General features: G+C 45.8%; 2 protein-coding genes across 2 annotated transcripts in view; one reads left to right on the top strand and one right to left on the bottom strand.

Annotated features, from left to right (window-relative positions):
- Positions 1-1,631, top strand: part of ARHGAP23 (Rho GTPase activating protein 23) — a 69,148-nt gene extending 67,517 nt beyond the window's left edge. Inside the window, exon 22 of the mRNA XM_044675108.1 lies at positions 1,625-1,631. Coding sequence (XP_044531043.1) covers positions 1,625-1,631 — 7 coding nt within the window. The remainder of the gene's footprint in view (positions 1-1,624) is intronic.
- A 615-nt stretch (positions 1,632-2,246) lies between these two features.
- The window catches only part of SRCIN1 (SRC kinase signaling inhibitor 1), a 129,024-nt gene continuing 104,962 nt past the window's right edge, over positions 2,247-26,308 (bottom strand). The window contains 8 exon segments of the mRNA XM_044673151.1: positions 2,247-2,476; positions 13,216-13,356; positions 18,558-18,710; positions 19,183-19,337; positions 19,671-19,902; positions 20,471-20,717; positions 21,111-21,258; positions 22,954-23,084. Coding sequence (XP_044529086.1) covers positions 2,342-2,476; positions 13,216-13,356; positions 18,558-18,710; positions 19,183-19,337; positions 19,671-19,902; positions 20,471-20,717; positions 21,111-21,258; positions 22,954-23,084 — 1,342 coding nt within the window. The 3' untranslated portion in view covers positions 2,247-2,341.

Raw genomic sequence — 26,308 nt, 5'->3', positions numbered from 1 at the left:
CTCTGACCACGGCCGTCCCATGCCCCTTGGCTTCACACAGGCCACAGAGGGACGCTACACTCAAGACAGCGACAGCGGGCAACACACTTGGCCTCCGAGGGAGAGGGACGGGAGGAGCAGGGGGCAGGGAGGGGAGGGACAGTGATCCCCGTCGGGCAGGAAGGGTGCAGTCTGGGGAGGGAGGGAGGGCACTGAGCTCCAAAGAGTGGGAAGGCTGGGAGAACAGCTGGGGGGGGGGGGAGAGTGGTAAGGGAGGGCAGATCCCCTCCCCTAGGCTGAGGTTGGGGGGAAAGAGAGGGATGTCTCTGTACAGCCAAATTGAACCAAACCAGAAGTCAGACAAACCTGCCTCCCCGACCCTGGCCTCCCAGCCCCCTCCCTCGCCAAACAGCGGCCAGGGAGAGTGCGCATAGGTTTCTTTTTTTTTTCCCGTTTTTTAAATATTTATATATATATTTATATTACGTATATTATATATATATAATATGTAAATATATTTTTAAAACAATATAAAATGTTAAGACACTTCACTTAAATGTAAAGAGTTGCCTGCAATTAAAAGTAATTGCATCATTTATGAGGTTCCCCTTTTTTCCCTTTATATATATATTTTTTTTGTGGAGGAGGGGGTTCAGGAGGGTTCAGTATTTTGTGAGTTTTTTTCCTCTTCTAGATTATTCTTCAAAAAGCTTCACACACCTTTCATACAAAAATGATCCCAATCTTGAAAACAAAAACCAACCAAAAAGAGTCTTCCAAGTACAACCCCCTTCCCCCCTTGACCCCTCATCCTTCCTCTGTGCTCAGAAGACCCTGCTCCTGTTTGAGCAGATTGCACTACCTTGCCTCATGTACTTCCTGTGCTGGCATTCATGTACCAGTTGTGCTCCAGATGCTGGGGGGAATGGTTTCTTTTCTATTCTAGGTCCACTCCCCCAGCTTCATTCAGTCACCCATCCCCAATATCCTGGACCCTGGGACAATACTTGATGCCTTCCAGTCTAAGACCCACTTAATGCTCTTCAGGATGCCTCAGGATAGGCCCAAACACTCTAAAGGGCCCTGGTCCAGTCCAGGTTCTAGAATGGTAAGGCCTGAGCACTGGCTGGCTGGCCAGTTCCCTTTGTGGCCACCATGACCCAAGTGGGGAGAGCCCAGGGACTCTGGACCCATGCCTGTTTCTCCACCGCTTCACTCTTTCCCTGAAAATTCCTATATTTCTAAAGGGGGAGGGGAGAACCAGATAACCTTGCTCACCCTCTTCTTTCTCTTTCTCTTTTCTACCTTTCTCCAGTGTCTCATCTCCCAGATTCCCATACACTCTGGTGTCCCCTCAGTAGCACATCAGATTCTCTTTGCCATCTATTTCCTGCTGCCTTCCCCCCCTCCTTTTAAATAAATTAATGACATTTAAAGTGCTAAATTAAGAAACTAAAAGTAAAGTCCCTTCCTGGGGTTTCCTCATCCCCCAGGGCAGTGTCTCCTCAACACTGGACTGCCCCTGCCCCCAAACTCACAGAATCCAAAATAGCACCCCTCACCCCAGCTCTGGACTCCGTGGGTAGTTCCTTATTGCCAGTTAAAGGGCAGACCTCATGTCCTCTCCCTTGGGGCCTCCCTGCAGCCCCTGAGGCTGGGGGTTCTATCTCCAGTCCATTCATCTTGGCTTTCAAAGTCTCCTCCAGGAGGAGAGAGCCAGGATAGCAGCAGCGACAGATTAACAGTCATGTCCAGAGGTCAGACAGCCAGGAGGTGTTTCCAGGGTCTCTCCTTGTTCCCCCGTCTCTGAGCCCCTTTGTTAGAGTTGGGTCCAGTTCTCCCACGAAGGTATCGGGGTGGGAGAGAGGGGGTACCTTTCACAGCTCCAAGTCCTCATGGCTTGGAGATTCCAGACATAGGTCCAAGTTCATTTGGAGCAGTATCAGGAAGCCAGAAGGGAGACAGGAAAAAAGGAAAAGGAGGGGGGAGAGGAGGGGAGAGAAGAATAGGAAAGTGCAGGATTGTGAAAGAGGAAACTGGGATAGAAAATATGAAAGGATGGTGGCCCAAGAGGAGACCATTCTGGGACAGAAAGGGGTAGATGGTGTGTTTGATTTTAAGGTTTGTTGTTGTTGGTTTTTGGCTTTTAGAAAAGGTCATTAAAAGTGGATTATTTCAAAAAATCAAAAACACCACAGGTGGGGGAAGGACAGCTAGAAGGTGGGCACAACTTCTGCAAATCCTGTTGAGATTCTGGAGAAGGGTGTGTGTTGGGGGGGGATGGAGAGATGAAGGGATTATGGTGGGAGGTAAGTTGAAGGAGGAAGAAGAGGGGAGGAAATGGGAGAAAGAACGTAGGACTTTAGAAGGAGATGGAAGAATTCCTTGCCCCAAAGGAAGTCAATACAGGGATGGAGGTTCTGGAAGCAGAGGGTTTTTCTGAGACTGGGCTTGAGGTCTCATTTGACCCGCTCACCTCTTTTGATGGTCTACTGACCTGGAAAAAAAAAAAGCAGGGGTCAGTGGGGCTGAGGGCCATGCTCTGTGCCTCTAGCCAGAGAAAAACCCCTCTAGACATCTATGAGAAATCTTTGAAAAATAAATGGGCCAGAGGGAAAGCTGGAGAGGGAAACTCCTGGACTAGGGATGGGGCTGTGTGTGTGTGTGTGTGTGTGTGTGTGTGTGTGTGTGTGTGTGTGTGTGTGTGTGAGAGAGAGAGAGACAGAGACAGAGACAGAGAGACAGAAAGACAGAGACAGAGACAGAAAGAGAGAGAGAGACAGAGAGACAAACAGAATGTTAGAGGAGCTAGAAGACCAGGAAAAGCTGGAGAGTGAAGAGAGTGGAGCCTACTGAGGGAAGAAAAGAGAGCAGGAAGTAGGTGGGATAAGGGCAACCCGTGCCCAGCATCCCCAGAGGATTGGGATAGGGGCAGGAACAGGAGATGGAGAAAGAAAAAGGCAGGGAGAGGGAGGAAGAAAAAGTGAAATGTTAGCTATGGTACAAGCAAGCATCCCTGCTTAGGGCAGCAGGAGTTAGTCCAAGTTAAGAGGCTGGCCCAGAAATTCATGGAAATGACATGGGGGAAGGATGGAAGTCAGGCTTCACTCTGACAGCCCACCTACCCAGTTATGCTCCTCTCTTTGGTCTGGGGTCCGGGCTGAATAAGGCTCCAGAAAGCATAGCTTTCAGTGCCCCAAGAGAGGAAATTCTTAAGTTTCTTCTAGGAAATCTCAAGGGTCTAGCCTTGAATCTGGCTGAGTTCATCAATAGGTCTTTACTGATTAATGACAACTCCCTTGTCCCTTCATAGAAACCTGTGATATTAGTAACACTAGAACCTCGGCAGAGCTTGTCTAGATCAGCCATCAGATACAGGAATATTTAGAGTCCGACAGGAATTCCCAACCTGGGTACATATACCTCTATGCGAAAATAGGAAATACTATTCATTATATTAGTATCATCCTGCCAATCGAGGCTGCTGAGAAGTTGAATCCTGATGTCATTTAATGCCTTAGCTATCTTTCCAAGCTTTGTGCCAGTCCCAAAGCTCAATATCATTTATGTGGTTTCATTTAAGCTATTGACAAAAATGGTGCCCTGTGGCATGCCATGAGAACCTTGTACCAGAATGACATAGATCCATTAATCAGACATAGTGAATTACATAGTTCAATCAGCAAAGATAATGTCATCTAGCCTCCATGTCTTCCTCCATCTTGTTCACAAGGCTATTGTGGGAGAAGATTAAATGTCCTGCTGAAATTGAAACATTGACTATTATGACCGTCGCCTTCCTCTAATCTAATATCCCTGTTATAAAAGGGAATGAGGTTATTTTGGCTGTGGGGCAAAGGATAAGAGTGTTGGCTTGGAAACCAGAAAAACTAAGTTCAATCCTTGTCTCACACATGTGTGACCCTTAATTTCTCAGTGCTCTGGATAATCAAAAGTCTGAGTGGCAGAGAAGGCACATTGGTAGAAGAAATTTCCTCACCTGGAGTTTCCTACACCAGTGAACTCATAGATCCAGTCCCTCTCCTGTTCCCTATTCTCAGTCAATCCATGTTACTTCCCAATGATCAAAACATTCTAAGCAGTGATTCTTGATTTGGGATCCACGGACCCCAGAGTGGGTCAACAGATAGATTTAAGAAGGTCCATGAAATTAAATAGGAATCAAATTGCATCTTTAATTTCATTAACTTCTAATTGAAATTTAGCATTCCTTTAATGATACATTTTTTAAAATAGCATTTTTCAGAGTAGGGCTCCAAAGTTTCACCAGAAATTCAAAGGGGTCAAGATATGACAAAGTTAAAAAAAAACCTATTCTAAACCCTCACAAACCTTATGCTTAATAAATAATTCATCCTGGATTTCTGGCATCAATCTCATTGGCTTGTAGTTTCCGAAATTATTTTCACCCATTTTGGAAGTCACAAAAATCTGCCCAGCTTCAGCCTTCTTATGTGTCAACATTCTATTCTTCATGATTTCTCAGAGATGAATGACGTAGCTCCATGAAACAATCCACAGGTTCCTTCAGTTCCCTGGGATAGCATTCATCTGGGCCTATAGAGCTCTAGCTCAGGGCCATCTCTTTTCATAACTTTGGATGTTGATTTCTAGAATCATAAAACCTGAACACTGGAAATGACTTGAAGGATCACTTAGTCCAACTGTCATTTAAAAAAGAAAGAACCAAAAACTCCTTAACTTCTGTCTTAGCATCAATCCTAAGATAGAAGAACGGCAAAGGCTGGGGAATCAGGGTTAGGTGACTTGCCCAGGGTCACACAGCTAGGAAGTACTGGAGGCCAGACTTGAACCTAGGTCCTCCCAAATCCAGATCTGGCACTCTGTTCACTGTGCTGCCTAACTGCCTTTCAACTCTCATTTTTTTATGAAGAAGAAAACTATAAGGAAGAAAGAATTAACTTGCCCACGATCACATAGCTAGTGAGTGGCAGTGCCAGGAGTAGAAGCCATGTCGTCTCACTCCTCAGTATAGAGCCGTTTTTTTGTAAATCCATCCTACTTCCATCTTGTTCTCATCCATGTTTGTTCAACCTTTTCCACTTTGAAGAGTTTTCTCTTGAGTGGGGAAGCAGAGTGGGATAACTATGTCTAGGCATCCTTCATCTAACTTCAAACAGCTTCAAAAAGCTCTTTTTCTTCCCCTTCACGTTTTCTAAAACTTCAGTTCATCCAGAGCTTTTGTCTTCCTTCCCTTTGCTCTTTAGTACTTATCCTTGGTTATGTGTCCTTTGTTCTAGGTTTTGTTCTTATCCTTTAAAAATTGAGATCCCACGGCTCACATAGCTATCTTTAGATCTGAAGCCTTTTCCCTTTTCTTTGCATTAGTCTTTTCTGATTACAGTATCAGAATTTTGTTTTTAAACAATCTCCTATCCATCTACTTTTTAGAGGTTTGGGCCATCAGATCATTCCTACCTTTTAAAATTTGTTCTTTGAAATCTGTTTTCCTAATATAACAGTTTAACACTGTTTCATCTCTATGCAAAGACAAGGGTCCCTGACGTTTCCCACCAGGAAACAGAATTTACAGGACACTAGGAAGTAAAACCGCCAATGTTCTCTCTAGGTCAATCGATTGACACATTTATTAAGCACTTACTATGTGCCAGGCAAAAACAAAGGTCTTCAAGGAGTTCGTGTGTGTGTGTGTGTGTGTGTGTGTGTGTGTGTGTGTGTGTGTGCAAGTAATTAGATTTATACAAGATATGTGCAGACTGAATGGAAGGTAATCTCCAAGGAGAAGGGAGTGCTTGACCACAGGGAAAATATACTGCCCCAGTCCATGTTGAGACATGAAGGCTACTCAATAGGATAGAGGGAGGTGTGAGATCTGCACAAAAGATACAGAACTGGCCTCCCTTCTTCCTTCCATGTTTTCCTGGAGAGATGGATTTTTTGATTGCTATGAGAAGGATGATGGATATTAGAGGTCTGGTGCTCTATCCACTATCCAAGGTTCAGTCCTGGGCTCCCTTCCCTCCTCCCTCTAGAGCAGTGATTCCCAAAGTGGGCGCCACCACTCCCTGGTGGGTGCTGCAGTGATGGGGGGGGGGGAGCAGTGATGGCCACAGGTGCATTTATCGTTCCTATTAATTGCTATTAAAATTTTAAAAAATTAATTTCCAGGGGACTAAGTAATATTTTTTTTCTGGAAAGGGGGCAGTAGGCCAAAAAAGTTTGGGAACCACTGGTCTAGAGTCTCTTTAGATAATCTCATTGACTCTAATGGATTTCACTATCATCCCAATGTAGATAACTCCAAGAGCTCTATGTCCCATCCCAGTCTCCTCCCTCACGTTTGAGTTCCAAATCATCAACCACCTATTAGATATTTCAAAATGGGTGAACCCGAAATATCTTAAATTCAACACGTCTGAAACGAGCTCATTATTTTTGCCCCTAAACCTTTCTTTCTTCTAGACTTCCCTATTTCTGCTCAAGGAACCACCACTCTTTTAATGTCTCAGGTCTGTCATCTCAGCATTATCCTGCATGACTCATTGTCCCTCCCCGACATGTCCAATCAGCTGTCAGCTTTTGTCGTTTTTATCTTCAGGATACCTCCACACCTTCATTCCACTCACATTACTACCACCTTAGTTCAGGCTCTTCTCATCTCTCTTCATCTCTCACCTAGATTATTGGAAGTTTCCTAATGCACCTCTTCCTGCCTCAAATCTCTCCCCATTTAGTTCAACATAAGATAAGTTCCCTTAAAGTGTAGATTTGACCATGTAACTCCTGCTTAAGCAATCTCAGTGGCTTCTGATGGCCTCTTAAGACAAAATAGAAATTCTTCTGTTTGCTTTTTTAAAAAACCTTCCCTTCTGTCTTAGAATCAATACTGTGTATTGGTTCCAAGGCAGAAGAATGCTAAGGACTGGGCAATGGGGGTGAGACGACTTGCCCAGGGTCACACAGCTAGGAAGTATCTAAGGCCAGATTTGAACCCATGACTTCCCATCTCTAGGCCTGGTTCTCAATTCACTGAGCCACCCATATATGGCTTGGTCCTACTTTTCCAGAATCACTGGACGTTATTCCCCTCCTCCTCGGTGACCCAGCCAAACTGGCCTTCTTCCCCCACAACCCTCTACTTCCAGTCTTGATGCCTTTGCACTCCCATACATAAATATACTCCTTTTTTACCTCCACCTCATACAGTCCCTCTCTTCCTTTAAGATGAAGCTCCAAGCCTAGAGATGGAAGGTCCTGGGTTCAAATCTGATCTCAAACACTTCCTAGCTGTGTGACTCTGGGCAAGTCACTGCCTGGCCCTTATTGCTCTTCTGCCTTGTAACCAATACACGGTATTGACTCTAAGACAGAAGGAAAGGGTTTAAAAAAAAATGAAACTCAAGTATCATCTTCTGTACAAAGCCTTTCTTAAATTCCCCAACAGTTAGCACCTTCCCTTAGATTTATAACTACTTTGTCTATATTTGTATTATTCATTTTATATTTTTGCTGTGTACATTATTACATGTGGAGTGTACAGGGTGGTATGAGGGAAGTGTCCACCAGAGGTACGTGAAGACTTCCCCCTGCAGAAGGGGTGGATGAGAACAATGCATTCCAATGGCCGTGAAGGCTGTGGAAGCAGGGACTGGGGTGCACTTAGAGCTTGGTTAGACATCAAAGAAGCCAACGTCATTCACAGCATCCTGAGTCATGTCCAATTGTCTTGACTTTTGTCCTGCCACTGGATTTTGATGACTCTGGAAGAGGAAGTGAGGCTAATGACTTTATGCAATTCTGTTTCACTTAATTATCCTCAAGGCAAAAGATATCCCCAGGGACATCATTTTGGTCTTCTTTGAGTCTGAAGGACAACAGCCATCTGCATTCCCCATTGGAATGTAAACTCCTTGGGAAAAGAAATTATTTTATTGTTTGAACCTGTATCCTTAGGGCCAAGAACAGTGCCTGACGCATATTGTTGTTCAGTCTTTTTCAGTCATATCTGACTCTTCATGACCCCAGTTGGTGTTTTCTTGGCAAAGAAACTGGAGTGCTTTGTCATTCCCTTCTCTAGTTCATTTGACAGATGAAGAAACTGAGGCCAACAGGGTGAAGTGGCTTGGCCAGGGTCATACAGCTAGTGAGTGTCTGAGGCCAGATTTCAGATCAGGGAGAGAAGTCTTTCTTACTCCAAGCCTGTCAGGCTCTCCACTTAGCTGCCTGCCCAACGTTTAGTAAATATTTGTTGATTGGTTGATTGATGAGCCAATTTATACTGTTTAGATCACAGTGTCACTGTTTTGGTGGTCTGTGTCCTATGTGGAAGACATATGTGTCACACTAAAATTCAGGGGGGGGTTGTCTGGCACAGTTCTCTAGGTAACTTCCCATCACTATTTTTTTAGAACGCTTACCTTCTGTCCTATTATTAACTCTGGGACAGAAGGGCAAGGACTAGGCAAATGGGGTGGGGGGTAACTGACTTGTCCAGGATCACACAGCTAGGACATAACTGAGACCACCTTTTTGCAGGCCAGGTGCTCTATCCACTGTGCTGCTCTCCTATCCCCTTTCTCTCACTATTACAAATGTGTCAGGTCAGAGAATTTTAAAGTTGAAGGGGACCTCAAAAGTCATCAGTCCAACCTGATAAAGAACACTTTCTCCAGCTTATCCAAATGTGGTTAGCCAGCTTCTGCTTAAAGCCCTCCAAGGAGGGGGAACCTCCTTCCAAAGGAAAACATTCATTCGAGGTATCTTTAAGGGTTAGGAAGATTTCCCTTATTTTTAGGCTTAAATTGCCTTTTGGGGACTTATACCCATTGATGACTCCTACTTCAACCATACAGAGCAAAATTATTTTCCTTCTTTCCACATGAAAACCTTCAAGTGCTTGAAGAAAGTTATCGTGTGACCACTAAATTTTCTCTTCTCCAGGCTAAGTATCCCCAACCTGGATGCTTTTAGCTTATCAATGACTCCTACAATTTGGTGTCCAAAACTTGAACATACTGCTCTAGAGGAGGTGTGGCCAAGACAGAATTCAAGACTACTAGATGGCAAAGTAGATAGAGCTTTGGGTCTTGAGTCAGGAAGATCTGAGTCCCAGTTACTTCCTACCTGTGTGACCCTGGATAAGTCATTTAATCCTGTTTGCCTCAGTTTCCTTGTCTGTATAATGAGCTAGAGAAGGAAATAGCAAACTATTCAGGTATCTTTGCCAAGAAATGACCCAAATGGGGTCACCAAGAGTCAGACACAACTGAACAATGATAACAAAAGTCCCAAGTCTGTACCTTTGTAACTTACCCTAAGATTGTTTTGGCTTTCTGTAATGAATTCACAGGACAACAACCTCCCCTGCCTCACCCTGATCACTTTCAGATGAACGGTTGTTCATGCTTCCACCATCTTGTATTTTATGAAGTTGACTTTCTGAACCCAATTATAAACCTATGAAGTTTCATCTTATTAGACATGGCCCAACATGCTAGCTTGTCAGGATCTTAGTAATGACTCTGGCATCTAGTGTTGGCTATAGTCCTCCCAAATTTGTGCCACTTGCAAATTTGATAAGCAGATTATTTATGCCTTTATCTAAGTCAACAGATAAAAGTATTAAACAGCATAGGGGCAAGAACAGATCCTAGGACAGTGATGATGAACCTTTTAGAGACCAAGTGCCCAATCTTCAACCCTCACACCTCATGTGAGCCCTCTGCCTTACCCCGGACAGGGGAAGGAGGCAGCGCTCCCACTGGACTGTTGGAGCAGAGGAGCAGGTGATATGAGAAATGTCCTCAGGCATGTGTGGGAAGGGGGAAGGGAGCAGCCCCATCTGGCACACATACCATAGGTTCACCAACACGGTCCTGGGACCACTCCACCGGAAACCTTCATAGGTGACACTGAACCAATAATTACTCTTCTTTGAGTTAGGCTATTCAACTAATTCTGGATGTATCTTACTGTACTATGGCCTAGCCAAAATCTTTTCTATGAGAAGAGCATGAAGGATTGTGTCAAAATATTTTGTTAAAGGCCAGGTAAAGCATTTCCTAAACTCCCCATCTAGTAATCTGACTGTCAAGAAAGGGGAAAAAGTTGGCCTGGAATGATTTGTTCTTTTTTTTTTTTTTAAACCCATACCTTCTGTCTTATAATCAATACTAAGTTATCAGCTCCAAGGCAAAAGAGCAATAAGCATTAGGCAAATAGGGTTAAGTGACAGGCCCTGGCTTATACAGTTAGCTAGGAAGTGTCTGAGGCTAGACTGGAACCCAGGATCGCCCATCTCTAGGCTTGGCTCTCTAGCCACTGAACTACCTAGCTGTCCTTCATGATTTGTTCTTGATAAAGTCATGCTGATTCTACACCATCACTATTTCTATTTCTGGGGTTCAGGGATTTTATTGGTAAAGAGAACTCGTTTCCTCATGAAGAAATTCCCTCTACCAATGTAGGTCAGTACTTTTTCCATAACTTTTTTGGGTAGAATTTTAGAGAATTACAAGGACACTGAGCATTTATTTTTGTTCCTGTCTTTTTTTATTCAAAAATATTTTATTTTCCCAATTACATGTAAAAACAATTTTTAACATTTGTTTTCCAAAATTATAAGATCCAAATTGTCTCTTTCCCTCTCTTCCCTCTCCTCTCTCAGAGATGGTGAACAATTTTATCTGGCTTATATATGTATGATCATGCAAAATATATTTCCATATTGTTCACTATTGTAAGGAAATACTCATATAACACCAAAATCCCAAAATAAACCATAAACTAATGTCAAAGCTAGTGTGCTTTGATCTACATCTGACACCAGAAGCCCTTTCTCTGGAACACTGACCATTTAAATGACTTGCTCAGGTCAGAATCAGGATGTGTCAGAAGTGCAATTTAAACTCACTCCTGGCAGCTAGGAATGGTCTAGGAACAGCTAGGTGGCACAGTGGAGAGAGTATTAGACCTGGGGTCAAGAAGACTCATCTTCCTGAGTTCAAATCTGACCTCAGATACTTACTAGTTGTGTGACCCTGAGCAAGTCACTTAACCCTGTTGGCCTCAGTTTCCCCATATGTCAAAAATATGGAGAAGGAAATGGCAAACCACTCTAGTATCTTCCTCAAGAAAACCTTAAACAAGATCACAAAATGTCAGACATGATTGAAAAACAACTGAACAACAAGGGTTGACAAATGGTTGCAAACTCAGGGACCCCAAGTTTAGTAGGCTGTTCACTATATATACCATGCTGCCTCCCTTTGGCCAGGGGTGAGATGGAGGGTCATCATTCATCTTCAATTTTTTTGTCAAAACATTTATTTTATTTTAAACCCTTACCTTTAGTCTTAGAATCAATCCTGTGTATTGGTTCCAAGGCAGAAGAGCAGTGAGGGGCAGGCAATGGATTTTAAATAACTTGCCCAGGGTCACACAGCTGGGAAGTATCTGAGGCAGGATTTGAACCCAGGACCTCCTGTCTCTAGGCCTGGCTCTCAATCCACTGAGCCACCTACTTGCCCCAGTAAATATTTTGCTTTCTCCACCACCACGTCAAACAGTCTCTCATCTTGATTTTCCTATTTCTTTCAATAGGGTATCTTTTTTCCTGTTTCCATCTCTCTCTCTCTCTCTTCTCTCTCTGTCTCTCTCTGTCTGTCTGTCTCTCTCTGTCTCTCTGTCTCTCTGTCTCTCTCTCTCTCCCCCCTCATATATCCCTCCCCCCACATGGGTCTTAGACTTATTTCTTCTTTCAAAATAGCTGTCCAAAAAAACCCTCAAAATGTCTCTCCAACTCATCCTCCTTCTTCTCTATTTCGATTTCCACCAGTCTAGTCCAGACTCCTATAAAGTCTCTCAAATGTGGGCCCTTGGCCATGCCTTCTCTGTCCTTTCTCATTCCTCTCTAAGATGTTTTTATCTTCATTCTCTGGCTTTTCCTCCTCTACCTTCAAACATGCTCAGGGCTCTCCCTACTTGGAAAAAAATAAAATAAAAATAAAACTGTACTTAATACTATTGATCCTTCCAGCTACAATCCTCTCTCTTTTCTTTCTCTTCCAAATTTCTGGGACACACAATCTATTTTCATGGCTTTTACTTCCTAGAAACTCACTCTTTCCTTGATCTCCCTTCAATCTCCCCCTATGCTATTATGTCTTGTCTATGACCATTGACCTCCTAACTAATGAACCAATGGCCTTTCCTCTGGTTTCATTCTGCATGATTTCTCAGAAGCATCTAGCTTCCTTATTTCATATAATTCCATCCTTTAACATATTTTTTTTCAGTCATTTCAGTCACATTGGACTCTTTGCAACTCCAACTAGAGTTTTCTCGGCAGAGATACTGGAGTGGTTTGCCATTTCCTTCTCCAGATCATTTGACAGATTAGGAAATTGAGGCAAACAGGGTTAAGTGACTTGACCAAGGTCACACAGCTAGCAAATGATTGAGGATAAAATGGGGATAAAAACAGCACCTAGGCTCACAAGGCTAATGTGAGGGCCAAATGTGATAATGAATAAGACTGTAAAGCATTTGTAAAAAGTTTAAACCATTCTCTCTGTTAGCTATAACAAAGTCATTTAGCCACTTCCAGCAAGGAGGATGCTTCTCTTATTCTTTTTTTTTAAACCCTTATCTTCTGACTTAGAATCCATACTAAGAATTGATTCCAAGGCAAAAGAGCTTGATGAGGGTCAGGCAATGAGGATTAAGTGACTTGCCCAGGATCACACAGCTAGGAAGTGTCTGAGACCAGACTTGAACCCAGGACCTCTTGTCTCCAGACCTGGCTCTCTATCTACTGAGCCATCTAGCTGCCCATGATTCTTCTTTTCTTATAGAATTGGGGGTGAGGCTCATAGGGTGAGGAACTGGGAGAAGGGATGTCATAAAGCACAGAGCAGTTAGGGGATAAGAGTGAAGGAGCTAGTGAGATGGTCAGTAATGGGAGATGATGTGACAGCAGGAAAGGAAAGAGTGAAGGGAAGATGGAAGACCAGGGATGCAGGAAGGACAGCTGGACCCATCCTGGGCTTTTACTTCAGTAGAAGTGATGAGGGCCCAGAAGAGCACCAAAGGCCCTTGTGTTGGAGCCAATAGACCTGCAGGGAGTAGAAGAAGGGTATACCCCCCCTTCAGGGGTTTCCATGAGGTCTGGCAGGGTGGGCACCAAGAGGCTGAGCCCCCCACCCAAAAGCGAGCAGGTCCCCGCCTTCATACCTGCTGCTGGCCCTGGATCCTCATGTACTCTGACCGCTGTTTGCTGTGCTTGCCTTTGTCCGGGCTGCTGGTCTGTCCTGGCTTCAGCCTGGATGCCCCTGGCATCACCATCTTCATAGGTGGGATGGAGACCCCGCCGCTCTGTGGGGGGCAGAAACCAGGGTAAAGGTTGGAGAGTGTCCTAGAAAGAAGGGGATTTGGTCTCGACCTGCCTGCCACCTCTCCCTTCCTCTCTCTGCAGCTATTCTGTTGGAGTTCTCTCTGGGTCTAGAACCCCCTTTTTTAAAGACTCTCTGGATCCAGTGATCCCTTTCTTGTCTCTATGGAACTGAGGTCATGTCTGTAAAATCTCTTGGTAAAAAGGGAAATACCCTCCTTGGCTGATTCTTGACTCTTTTGGTCAGAGTTAAATAGATAAAATAGACATTGATCTTGGCAGAGTTCAGCCTCCTCAATCTTCAGGAGCAGGGGTTCTTAACCTGTGTGTGTGTGTGTGTGTGTGTGTGTGTGTGTGTGTGTGTGTGTGTGTGTGTGTGTGTGTGTGTGTGTATGTGTGTGTGTATTATAGACCTCTAGGGACATTTTCTCAGAATAATGTTTTTAAATGAAGGAAACACAAAATTTCAATTAGAGGTCAGTGAAAATAAAGATGCAATTTTCCCCACATTCTGCAAGTTTATGATTCTGTGGATCCAAATTAAGATTCCCTGCTCAAAAGAGTGTGGGGCACCTAGGTAGAACCATGAACAGAGTAGAAAGACTCATCTTCCTAAATTCAAATCTGGCCTTAGGCACTTATTAGTTGTATGACCCTGGGCAAATCATTTAATCCTGTTAGCCTCGGTTTCCTCATCTGTCAAATGATCTGTAGAAGGAAATGGCAAACCATTCCAGTATCTTTGCCAAGAAAATTCCCACTGGGGCCACAGAGAGTTGGATGTGACTGAAAACAACTAAACAATAAATAAGCTTGAGAGAGTGAAGAGCTCTTCTGGGATTCTCCAGCCTCCCTATCACTGGGATGTGCCAAAAGCCCCAGGAAGAAGGCTTTCCCAGGGGAGGGGGTCACCTCAAAGAGGAATGTCATTGGCAATAACTTAGGGACGACCAGAGCAAAGTAGGCCAGAGCTGGTGCTTTGTGTGCAACAACAGAAGGCTGGGTTAAGATGATTTCTATGATCCTAAGATCTCCAGCCTCAGGCAAGGAGCCCAGCAGCAGAACAGAGAAGAGAAATCATCTTCCACTAGTATAATGCTCCCATTTTGTGAAGAGAAGAAGTTGAGACTGAGAGAGGGAAAAGAACTCCAGTCTCCTGATGATGCTGTCTCACTGTCTTCCATACTATTGCTGCTTCCTGGGTACACACTGTGGGGACAGGTACTCCTCTCTTTTTCAGTTAATAGACCTTTATCTTCCTACCTTCTTGTTAACCATGAATGGAGATTCTGATAATGGTAGATGGCAATCGGACCACTCAAACACCAGGCTCTGGGCCTACCAAAGAGGAGAAATAACAAAAGAGCGGAAGGGAGAGACGCAGACAGAGAGAACTCAAGAGACAGAGAAAGAGTCAGAGACATAAGTGGTGGGATCAGGGGTGGGGAGGAGGGGAAGAGTATCTTTATTTCTTGGTTTGTGGATACAAAGGAGGAAGTGGAGGAATGGATTGGGCTGGGGTGGGTTACAAGTTTGAGCTGGACCCCTATATTTTCTTCACACCCTCCTCTCATCCCAGGGCAGGAGCCAGGAAAAGAACTGGGCAAGAGCTCAGGTCAGCCAGCTTCCCAGCCTTACCTGGACACTGTCCACACTAGGCTCACAGGGTCCCTGACTCACTATAGTCATAGGGTGAGGTGCCCCGGGGCAGGTGGGGACTGGGCTTGGGTCTCTTCCATCCTTCCCACTTCCCACAACTCAGAAGGACAGAAGGAGAAATGTGTGGAAGCAGGAGAGCATACAGAACAGAACAGCCACCTGGAACCTGGGGGACTGGGATGCTGTCCTAGAGAGGATGCCAATGGAGGCTGCTGAAGGGGCTTTGCCCATTGCATTCAATGTAGCCTCGAGCTCTTGGAGCGTCTCCTCCAAACTGTCAAGTCGCTGGAAGGGGAGCCAGGAGCTAGTGTCCCTTTCTGCTGAGGCCAAACCAAGGGGATCTTTATTACTCTGGGCCTGAGCCACGGGCCTCTCTGAATAGTCTCCCATGGACATGTGAGTATTGTGCCCGATGACTTCTTCTGGGTTCACCATGGTTGGGTCAGAGTCTGCAAAGTCACCTGGACACTGAATAGACTCCTGATTCCCATCTGGATCCTCTCCCTTGTGGCCGGCCAACCCAGCTTCTTTTTCTTCCACTGACTGTTGGATGGTGTCTCCTGTTGGTGTTTGGACCTTGGTGCCCACTGTCTTCAAAGCTGTCTCTTCTTGCTTTGGTCCCTTGGAATTCCCGGGTGGGCAGACATCAGCTTCTGCCAGAGACTTTGTCACCTCCAATGTGGCCCCTGTCAGGTCCTGACCAAGTGATGATGCTTGGCACTGGTTGGTGACTCCGGTTCTACCAGCCCTCACTAGTGTTCGGGGCAGTGGGATAGGCATCCTCCTTGTACCTGCCTCTTCGGGCAAAACCTCTGGAGGTGAAGGTGGGTTGGAAGCACATTCGGTTAGAATGATCTGAGGGATACAGAAACTTCTGGGGAGTGGGGAATTCTGGGGGGAGAAGAAAAATAAGGAAGAGTGAATAAGGGATTCCCTAGAGCCATCTTGACAAGTCTCACCTTTCTCAGTTCTTTCTGGAGGTTCCCCAAAGTCAGCCAAGGGAAGGCTTAGCTTATGCCCAGCTCTACTGCCACCCAAACCCAGGGAGTCTATAATCCCAGAACTAGCTTCTGCCTAGGGTGGTCAATAAAGAGAGAAATGCCCTGCCATTTAGAGATGGCATTGGGGAGGTGTAAAGAGAAGTACCAGAGACCCCTTCCCCAAAACTCCACTCCCCTACCCCCTGCCTGAGGTGTGTACTTACCTGCATTTGGGGGAGGGTGAAGCCTCCAGGGAGGCTTTGGGTGAGAATATTCAAGTTGGCACCACACCAAGTGGTTCTACCTTCTGACGGCGCAATGCAGGACACAGAGTAGTCAGTTGGGCCCTTCTGGTCTGGTGTTCTACCTCCAAACACGTGTGTGTGTGTGTGTGTGTGTGTGTGTGTGTGTGTCTGTGTGTGTCTGTGTCTGTGTGTGTGTACATGTGAAGCAGGCTATATATATAACATTATTTCTGCTGCTGAGGGCAGGGGAAGAAGCTATGAGATTCAAACCCAAGAGGAGCAGGGAGCCACATCCACTAAGGCAGGCCAAGCTGACCATGAGGTCAGCTCATTGCTCAGCTCCTCCTCTTGGGGCACAGCTCAGGTTTGGTGGCAACATTTCCCCTGCTACAAGGCCCTTTGGTCTCTTACACCCTGGGCATCCTGAGAATGACTGCCCAAGGGTTTTTGAGTCTTCCTGGGTTCCCCTCTCCTCCCTGAGGCACCTATCTCTTTGGGAGAAATGGTTAAGGGAGAATCAGAGCTTTTAGCAAGAATGGAAATTGTAGGCCAGACTATGGCCTAGAATGAAATTAGGCCAGAGAGCCATACTCCCTCCCCCTAGCCCTGGAAAAGACCTTCCCCAAGTTGATAGCATCCAAGCTCCCCAGGCTCTGTCACCCTCTTCTTCCAATGGAATCCTCCCATAACAGAACCATCCCAGGATCCCGGAGAGGATAAAAGCCAGAGAAAAGGAACAGAGGTAAGGCAGCAGCAGGGAAGAGATGCTAAGAGATGATAAGACCAGAGGCCAAGAAAGTTTGTGGGATATCCCAGGAACACAGGTTCGCAGATTTACAGGTAACAGAAATAAGATCCAAGGAAGTTAAATGTCTCAAAGATGGACATGGTCTCCTTGGACCAAATTAAGCAAGATGAGGCTGAAGAGGGGAGAAGAGGCCACGGGGCAGGTTCACTCCCAGGTTTTGGGGACCCCTGCAGAGAGATGAAGCAGGAAAGAAGGCGCAGCCTACAGAATCAGGGTCCCTAACTTGGGTCAAGTCCCATAGGGGCATAGGTGATGGGTCAGTCAAAGGCTAATTGCTGCTCAGGGACCCAGGCTGAAGGATAATAGTGATTGGAAAATTCTTTCTGGGGCTGGGAAGGCACTGGGGGAGGAAAGAGGCTATCAAGGAAGGGTTAAGTGTCCAGTCAGTGGAGTGAGAGCAAGTCCACAAGTATCATTCCTGGTCAGTGACTGAGAGCTCAGAGTAGACAGTGAGTAGGTGAGCAGGTGAGCGGTGTGTTAGCGTGTTATAGTATTAGCGTGACAGAGGCAGAGGAGGCAGAGGGAGCTGGGAAGGGACAGGCAGAGAGAATGCAGGTGAGAAGAGACTCAGGCTGGTTACCTTCCGTGGGGGGCCTGGAGTGGACACCCCAAAGAGCCCTGATTCCTGGGGGGAGAACGAGGCTGGGAACGGCTGGCAGCGGGGCGTGGGGGAGAGGGGTATTGAACTTCTCTCAAACACCTGAGGAGGCAGAAGGTTGGGGTGGCTTTGGAGGGGGGGATCAAAACGTTGTGGTCAGGGGGTCCATTCAGCTGCCTTTGGTCAGGGGCTTCTGAGGAGGATGGGGGACACTGATTCAGGTCTCTAGCCTTGTTTAGGGAGGTGAGGGAAGAACTTAGGTAGGGCAATCTTTATCAAGCCACAGGACTTCCTAAGAAAGAAACTGTCTGGTTCTCTCTCTTGTCTCATTCCCTCCCAGAGGATATCTATCTATCTATCTATCTATCTATCTATCTATCTATCTATCTATCTATCTATCTATCTATCTATCATCTGTCTACCTGCCAGATTATGTCTACCTGCCTGTCTGTCTATCTATCTGTCTGTCTGTCTATCTATCCATCCATCCATCCATCTAGCTAGCTATCTATAGGATATAGTTTAACCCCCAAAAGCTACTCTCACTCTTCAATCTCAGAGCATTTAGGTTGGAAAGATCTCAAAGTACTTAGCTATAGAAATCCCAAATTGCTTGGGGAAGGGAATATGAAAACTACTTCCTATCAACCTCAGTCATGTGAGGAAGTGAATCAGAGTTCCTCCTCACATCTTATGGGGGGAATGGGGAGTAGGGGAACTGAGGCAAAGAGAAGGATGTTGCTAGTTCTTAGTAATGTTGGAGACTTGGGGCAGAGCCAAGAACAAAGGCTGAGAGTTTGGCTCCTCTTGACCATAAGCCCTCTCTTCTTTCCCTGGGAATGGAAGAGGGAAGGAGCTGTTGTGCCTGGTGCCTGGGCCAAACCCTGGCACACACCTCCAGTTCTGCAATGATGCGGTCCTCATCGTCTTCATCCTTGATGGCTGATGCCATGATGGGTGGCGTAGAGGCTGGACGGGCCACCTCAGACACTGTCCGGCGTAGTTTCACTTGGGGCTTCTGTACCTCCAGCTCCTCTGACTCCGCCTTCTGCAAGTGACCCCAAGTGGTATAAGGGAACCCCATATCAGCACCTACACCCTGATAACCTCAGACCCAATTTCCCTATTTGCCTCTCTTTCCATTTCCTATACCTTACACAACCTGTCTCCCTAAGATATCTTAGCATTAAAGGAAGAGCAAAGGTCCCCCTTGCCTAAATATTCCTTTCATCTTCCTCATCCCAACTTCACCAACTTCCTTGATATCCCCCTTCCCCAGTTCCTCTGTCTGCTGCATTCTTGGAAGGATTCTCCTTCCACATCAGGACCAAAAGGTCATTTTAAGCATCATCCTGCCTCCAGACAGGACCTGGGCTTTACCGCTCATTAGCCTTTCTCCTTAGTCAGAAGGTTCCAACATGCCTTAAGTGCACTCTCTCTCCCTCCCTTCCAGTCTGAACTCAGCTGAAGGGCAAATGTCCTGGGTTTCCCTGCCTGGAGATGGGAGACAGAGGTAGTACCTTGATAAAGGCTGAATCCTTCTTGCTGGTGACCACGACCTCCCCAGTGCGGGTGGTGGTAAGGCCGTGGGAGGAAGGGAAGCTTCTTCGGGGTGGAGGCGGTGGGGGTGATTTAGAAGGCTTTTCTGTTCGGTATCGGGGGACTGTCAACTCATCTAGAGAAAGGAAGGGAAGGGAATCCATCAAAGCTCTCCCTGGGAGCTGTGGGGACACCCGTGCCATTCCAAAGAGGAAGAAAAGCCTCCATTCCCTTGGCCCTCCCAAGATCAGTAGCAGAGGCCAGGAGATTCTCAGCTCAGGACCTGGCCATTCTGCTTCCTCTTTCCCAAGCCATATATGACTCTGATTCTCCTCATTCCACAGGGTAAAAACTGCCTCTTTTATCAGACTTAGGGGCTCCCTAAGGACGGAGACTGTATTGCCCTCATCAGATCAGGGACTCCCCTCCATTGCACCAGTGCCCAGTTCTTGGTGTGGGCCTCCCATACCTGAGCCCCTCCGCCCACTGGCCTCTCCACGGGGAGCTGCCTTCTGGCCATGGGGGGCTTTGGAGGGCTTGTGCTCAGGGGTGGGGGCTGGCCCACGAGGCTTGCCCGCACAATCCAGGTCCGGGATGGCCTTCAGCAACTCTGCCTGCGTCTCCTCTAACAGCCGGTTGATGTCCTTGGCACTATATTGGCTCAGGGCTGCCCTCTTCTCCTCCCAGTCCCTCTCAGCTGCCTGAAGGGAGGAAGGGAAAAGCTGGTGAGGAGACAAGATTCAAAGCTGATCTTTCATGGAACCTTTGGCCTGCCTCAGTTTCTTCCACCACCTCTGTCTGCTTTCTCCTATCCCTCCCTTCTTGGGGTTCCACTGGCAGCCCCCCTACAATTCCATCTTACATACCCCATCCCTAGGAATAACACAAATAGAATAGGAGGCTCAAAGAAACATCTTTGTTATCTCCCCCAAAAGGCATCAGGTTCAAGAACCTAGGGGGACCCAACCATTTCCAAGAGTTTAATGAAACTCTTTAGATTTCCATAGTTAGTCAATAAATATTTATTAAGCCCCTCCGATATTCCAGGTACTGTACTAAATACAAGAATTTTTTTTCAAAAATTCCCACTCTGGGGACAGGAAACACTCAGTTTCCTACTTAGGAAGCTGTAGTAAATTACCAAATATGCAGTCAAATTTTCCATCTCAGCTCACACCTGACCATCAAGCCATCCCATACTCCCCACCTCCACCCTGGGCTAACATGGGGCAAGAACCCAGATATCTATCTCCCCAATAGCCCAAGCACCTCCACAGACACGGCCTTGTCCACACTTCTCTTGCTGGGTGTTTCAGGGCCCCTGGAGGGATTGCCCCCTTTAGGTGTGTGAGCGGTGCCATCACCCGGCCCCCCCAGCTCATGGAGGCTCAGGGGAGGGCTGGGGGGTGGCACCTCGAAGTCCAGACTCTTGCTGAAGTCACATTCAGCCGTCACCTTCTTTGGAGACTGACTCAGGAGGTTGTTTGGAGGTGGCCACGTGCCCTCGTCCACTTGCCTGAAGGGACAGGTAGCTGTGAAGCCCTTGGAGTAAGGGAAGTGAGGTGGGCAGTGCCCACTGCTCTTCCCCCAAGGGACTCCCAGGTCCTCTAGCAGTGGGCACATGAGAGGACTTCTGGACTCACCAGGGGTGGAGAGGGGGCAGGAGGGGCATAAAGAAGAGTGACTAGTCTTAGATGGGGTGCCTCTAGAACAAGCCAAAGAGTCTTGGGTGGTGGAGCTAGTGGGTAGAATGTAAGGAGAGAGAGGGTAAGTTGGGCAAGGTCTGATTTCAGACTGGGGGCCAGAATGATTCCATGGCATGGAAAGAGTCTAAGATCAAGGCTAGTTTGGGTATCTGAGCTGGCATGATGGTGACTGGCATGATGGGAAGGGGAGGGATCGCGCTGACCTTCGGATCTGGGCCAGTGTGTCAGTGACCCCTCGGCAGCGCTTGAGAAGCCCATCCAGTCTCTGTGGTTCCTCCTTCAGGAACTTTACTGCTTCTACCTCTACCCGGAGAACGACTCGCATCTTACTCTGCAACCCAGGAAATTGTGCTGGGGAGGGGGGAGAGATGAGGAAGGAAACAAGGAAAGTGAATGTAGGGAGTGGTGAAGGGAGTGAGAGGAGTCTCCATACTTCATAAGCCATCTAGTTCAATCTGTACTTGAACAGGTGTTGCTTCAATTAAAAAAAAAAAAAACCCTTACCTTCTGTCTTAGAATTCATACTAAATATTGGTTACAAGGTAGAAGAGGGGTAAGGGCTAGGCAACTGGAGTTAAGTGACTAGTCCAAGGTCACACAGCTAAGAAGTATCTGAGGCCAGATTTGAAACTAGACAGGTACTGCTTCTATTAACATTCTGGACTCAACTAAAGACTGTTGGTTAAAAGGAACTCAACTACCTCTCTTAGGCAGGCTATTCTACTGCTGCCTCTAATGATTAAGAAGTCCTTTCTCATTCCCACATTCTTTTGCAGAGGTGGGGTATGTGAGGAAGAGTCCACGGATGTGGATCATAGAGTGAAATACCAGATTTTTGCAGACCGATGAAGGAATTGGTTGGTCTGTTTTGCTTAAATTATTTTTCTCTTCTTTTTTCTTTTAAAACATTTATTTGTTATCTGTTATCCCTGTTATGTCGGTTATCCTGCTACTGGGGAAGTCTGAGGCTGGTGGATCACTTGAATTCAGGAGTTCTGAGTTTCAAATGAGTTAAAGCAATTCAGATGTCTTTGCACTGAACCAAAGTGGTGAGTCTCCAAGGAGTGAGGGACCAACAGGCTGAAACAGAGCGGGATAAAAAGCTCCAGCAATGGGGTCAGCCCATGAATGGCTACTGCACTTCCAGCTCATATGAGAAATGGGAAGGCAGAGCCTCAAAAAATAAGAAATTTAAAATTGTATTTGACATAATGCAGGAGTCATCAACCTTTTTGGGGTTGTGGACTCCTTCAAAAGGCTATTAAAACCTACAGGCCCCATCTCAGATGAATGTTTTTATTTTTTTTAACCCTTACCTTCTGTCTTGGAATCAATACTGTGTATTAGCTCCAAGGCAGAAGAGTGGTAAGGGCTAGGCAATGGAGGTTAAGTGACTTGCCCAGGGTCACATGCCTAGGAAGTGTCTGATACCAGACTTGAACACAAAATCTCCAATCTCTAGTCCTGGCTCTCATTCCACTTAGCCACTCACCTGCTCCCAGATGAATGTTTTAAAATATATTTTTAAATATTTAAATTAAAATAAAATATATAGAACTACAAAAGAAATAAATTATATTGAAACATGGTTATCAAATATTGTAAAAAACAAGTTCAAGAGCTTTGAAACTAATATATAGTATTGATTCTAAGTCAGAAGGTCAGGGTTTAAAAAAATACATTCTCATGGAACCTGCTTTTCAGCCTCCTTTACATCTTGATCAGTTGCTCCGGACACAATGACCAGAGCAAAGTGCAACCTGTGAGAATGTCATCTCGGGCATGACTTAAACTCTTTTTAAGATCTCACTACCTAGCCTTCTGGGGCTCTGGGCCACACTGTGGATTGGGGTTCTGCAAAATTATGCAGAGGTATAATAAAGTTGGAGGATTGGAGTGGGGAGAGTTAAAGTAGGAAAGAGCATGGCTGTCCCACACATACTGGACTGGGCCAAAGGCAATCACCCAGAATCTTGAAGATCTTCCGTTCAACCCCAGCCTCCTGCTCTCATCCATCCACCAAGCCCCCAGGCCAAACCCACTCACACTTGAGCTCTGTGAGGGTCTCCCCGAGTTGTTTCAGCACCAAGGCCTTCTCCTCCAGCTCGGGACCCGGGACCAGCCGGTGGTTGTGGGATACCTCCTTCTGAATCTTCTCTACCGACTTCTCCAGGTCACTGCAGCCAAAGACACCACCATTCAGACCCTTCCACTCCCAGCCCAGACCTCTCCCATTCTCTGTCTCCCTGGCTAGTCCAGGATCTAGCATAGGACAAGCCAGAGCCATGGCAGTTCAAAATCAGAAAGAGGGGCCAAATGCAAAGTCATGGAACTTCAAGTGGAAGGGAACCTCAGAAGGCATCCAATTCAGCTTGGCACATGATTTAGGAGTTTTTTTTTGAGGCATCATGGTATATTGGAAAAAGCTCTGAATTGGGAGTCAGGGGATATGGACTTGAATCCCAGCTCTGCTGCTAACTACTTGTATAATCTTTGTAAAGCTCCTTCCATTCCTTTAGGTCATTCTTCCTCATGTGAAGGTAGAAGGTGCTTCCTTGAAAATTCCACAAATTGCTCCTAGTCCTGCTTCCTGGAGCCACAGAGAAAAGCTAATCTTAGTTTCAGACCAGAGTCTTTCCCATCAGTCAGTATTTGAAAAGATAACTCATGTTCTCCCCCAAGTCTTCTTCAGGATAAATATCTCCAGGTCCTTCTAGATCAGCGACATGGAGCAGTAGATAGACTGGGAGTCAACAGAAGACGGGAACTTTAATCTGGCCTCAAATACTTCCTACCTCTGTGATCCTGGGCAAGTCACTTAACCCCATTTGTCTCAGTTTCCTCATCTGTCAAATGATCTAGAGAAGGAAATGACAAACCACTCTGGCATCTTTGCCAAGAAAACTCCAAATGGGGTCACCAAGAACCAGATATGACTGAAAGGACTAGACAACAATGATCGTGTGATTCATTATGCTAGATGCTGGGCACAGAAACACAAGCCTAAAAGCCCCACTGCCTACCTCCCAAGAAGCTCACATTCTGAGGCATTTAATTGGATCATCAACCAGCCTAAATAAAGCTCTCTCCACCTCCTCCACAAAGAGAGGAAGCTTTGTCAAGGACTTCACCGAGACCAAGTTTCTCTAGCAGGTTGTAGCTTAGAATAAAACCAAGCATGAGTCAGAGTGGAAGAAGGCTCGAGGGAATGACCCCTGGGGGAAATGACCACTCTGTACAACATTCCTGGATACAGCATGGAATGGAGACAGGAAACCGTCCAAGTGGATGATTTCTTTCTCCAAAAGCAGTTGAATATGAACTTCTTGAATGTAGGCGGGGGGAGGTAGGGGGAGTTAGTCTTGTATTTGTGTGCCCAGCACCTACCATCATGCTTTACACAATGGTTATTTGGTCATTTCGATGCCCCCATTTGGGGTTTTCTTGGCAAGAATACTTGAGTATGTTGCCATTTCCATCCAGATGAGGAAACTGAGGCAATCAGCAATTAAGTGACACACCACTAGGCAGGATCTGAACTCATGAAGATGAGTCTTCCTAACTCCATGTCTGGTATTCTCTCCACTAAGTCCCTACCTGCCTTCTTCATCCAACAGTAAGCAGTTAATAAATGTTTGTTGTATTAAATTAGAAAAGCAATGAGTCACTAACTTTGGAACAGCTATTGTCTTGCCTTAGCAAGTTACTCAGTCGCTAACTTGGGCTCTAATTGGAACTTCCCTTTTCCAGAAAATTGGTTAAAGGAGGAAATAGGGGAAAAAATAGGGAGGGACATCAGAAACATTCCAGGGCTAAAAAAAGTAGGCTTCGGGGCAGAATTCTTATGAGGAAATCCTTTCTTCATGAATGAGGAAGGAAGGCACTTGAGGAACAGACACTGAATCCAAATATTCCTCTGACACACAGAGATATTACAGCAGTAAATGTCTGACAACTTGCAATCTACACCCACCCACATGATGTGATTTTGATCCTTGTAACTAGTTTGTGAGAGAGGGAGGTCAAGGACTATTATCTGCACTTAACAGATAAGGAAACTCAATCCTTTGAGTTATAGAGTAAAGAATAATGAAGGGAGCAGCTAGGTGGCTCAGTGGATTGAGAGCCAGCTTAGAAATGGGGGAGTCCTGGGTTCAAATTTGACCTCAGACACATCCTAGTTGTGTGACCCTGAGCAAGTCATTTAACTTCCTTTGCCTAGCCCTTCCTTATCATTCTTCTGCCTTGGAACCAATACACAGTATTGCTTCTAAGGCAGAAGGTAAGGGTTAAAAACAAAACAAAACAAAACAAAACAAAACAAAAAGAAAACAAGAAGTAATCAGGACTCTTAGATGAAGCATTCTTCCCTAAAGGTAGATTCATAGTTCAAAGAATAAAAGGGATAAAAAAAGAGATGTGGTGGGATGGAGTGAGGTCATGAGAACAAAAATCATGCAGTCTAGAGAAGGGCATTCCATTGCTATCCCCAAGAATTCTGGGGAACAGCCTTATCCTGGGAGCCTTGAGAACATCAGAGTTTGGTAACTCCCCATGATTGTTATTTTTACCCCTGTCTGTGTCCCAAAGATTGCTGGCAGCAAAAACTCTCAGGAAACTCCCAGCAGGCTGTGCTTCCTTCAGGGACAAGAGGATTGAGGAGGGGCTGGGTGGCTGCCAGAGAACAGGCTAGAGAAGGAGAAACCCTGACTGGAAGGAATTTGGGGGAGGCAGCTAGAAAAAGGCTAGGGTGTAGAACTCTGGGGCCTTCAAGCGAGAACAAAAAGAACAACATTGTGAGGGGGAGGGAGGCAGCAGAAAAAATGTTTAACATGGCTGGGAGGCTAGATAGTAGCATGTGAGAAAACTGAGGCATAGAGGTTAAATGACAATCACAGTCACACCATTAGTAAGGGATAGAATTGGGATTTCAACCTAGAATCTTCCTCCACTTACCCCCAAGAAGGATTGGAGGCGAGGGTGTGTTGAAGTCAGTGAGAAGTGATTGTTCATTTTTACCTTGGAAATCTGCAAATGCTACAAATTAGGGTTTGATTTCTCATTTTGTTGACTGGACAGGCTTAAGAAAGCGATGGGGACATTTTTTTTCAACTTAAAAAATGTCATATGTTTTCAGAGGGCAGATTATTAAGCATTTATCAGCACCACCATGGTTACGGAGAAAGAGGAGAGTAGGATGGTGGTGCCTAGCATATAGTAGGTGCTTAATAAATGGTTTTTGATTGATTGCTAAGTCAGACTCTTTTTTTCATTAGATTTGGAACCAAAACATCCATTTCTACACTCTTGTGGGCTTCCAGGCTCCCCCCTTCCTAACCTCCTACCCAAACATACTTTGTTTCTCAGTTTAAAAAATCTGAGGCAGCTAAGTAGCTCAATG

This window comes from Gracilinanus agilis, chromosome 4 (genome assembly GCF_016433145.1).
Source record: "Gracilinanus agilis isolate LMUSP501 chromosome 4, AgileGrace, whole genome shotgun sequence".
NCBI classification, from domain to species: Eukaryota; Metazoa; Chordata; class Mammalia; order Didelphimorphia; family Didelphidae; genus Gracilinanus; species Gracilinanus agilis.
This window is presented reverse-complemented; position numbering and strand designations above follow the sequence as displayed.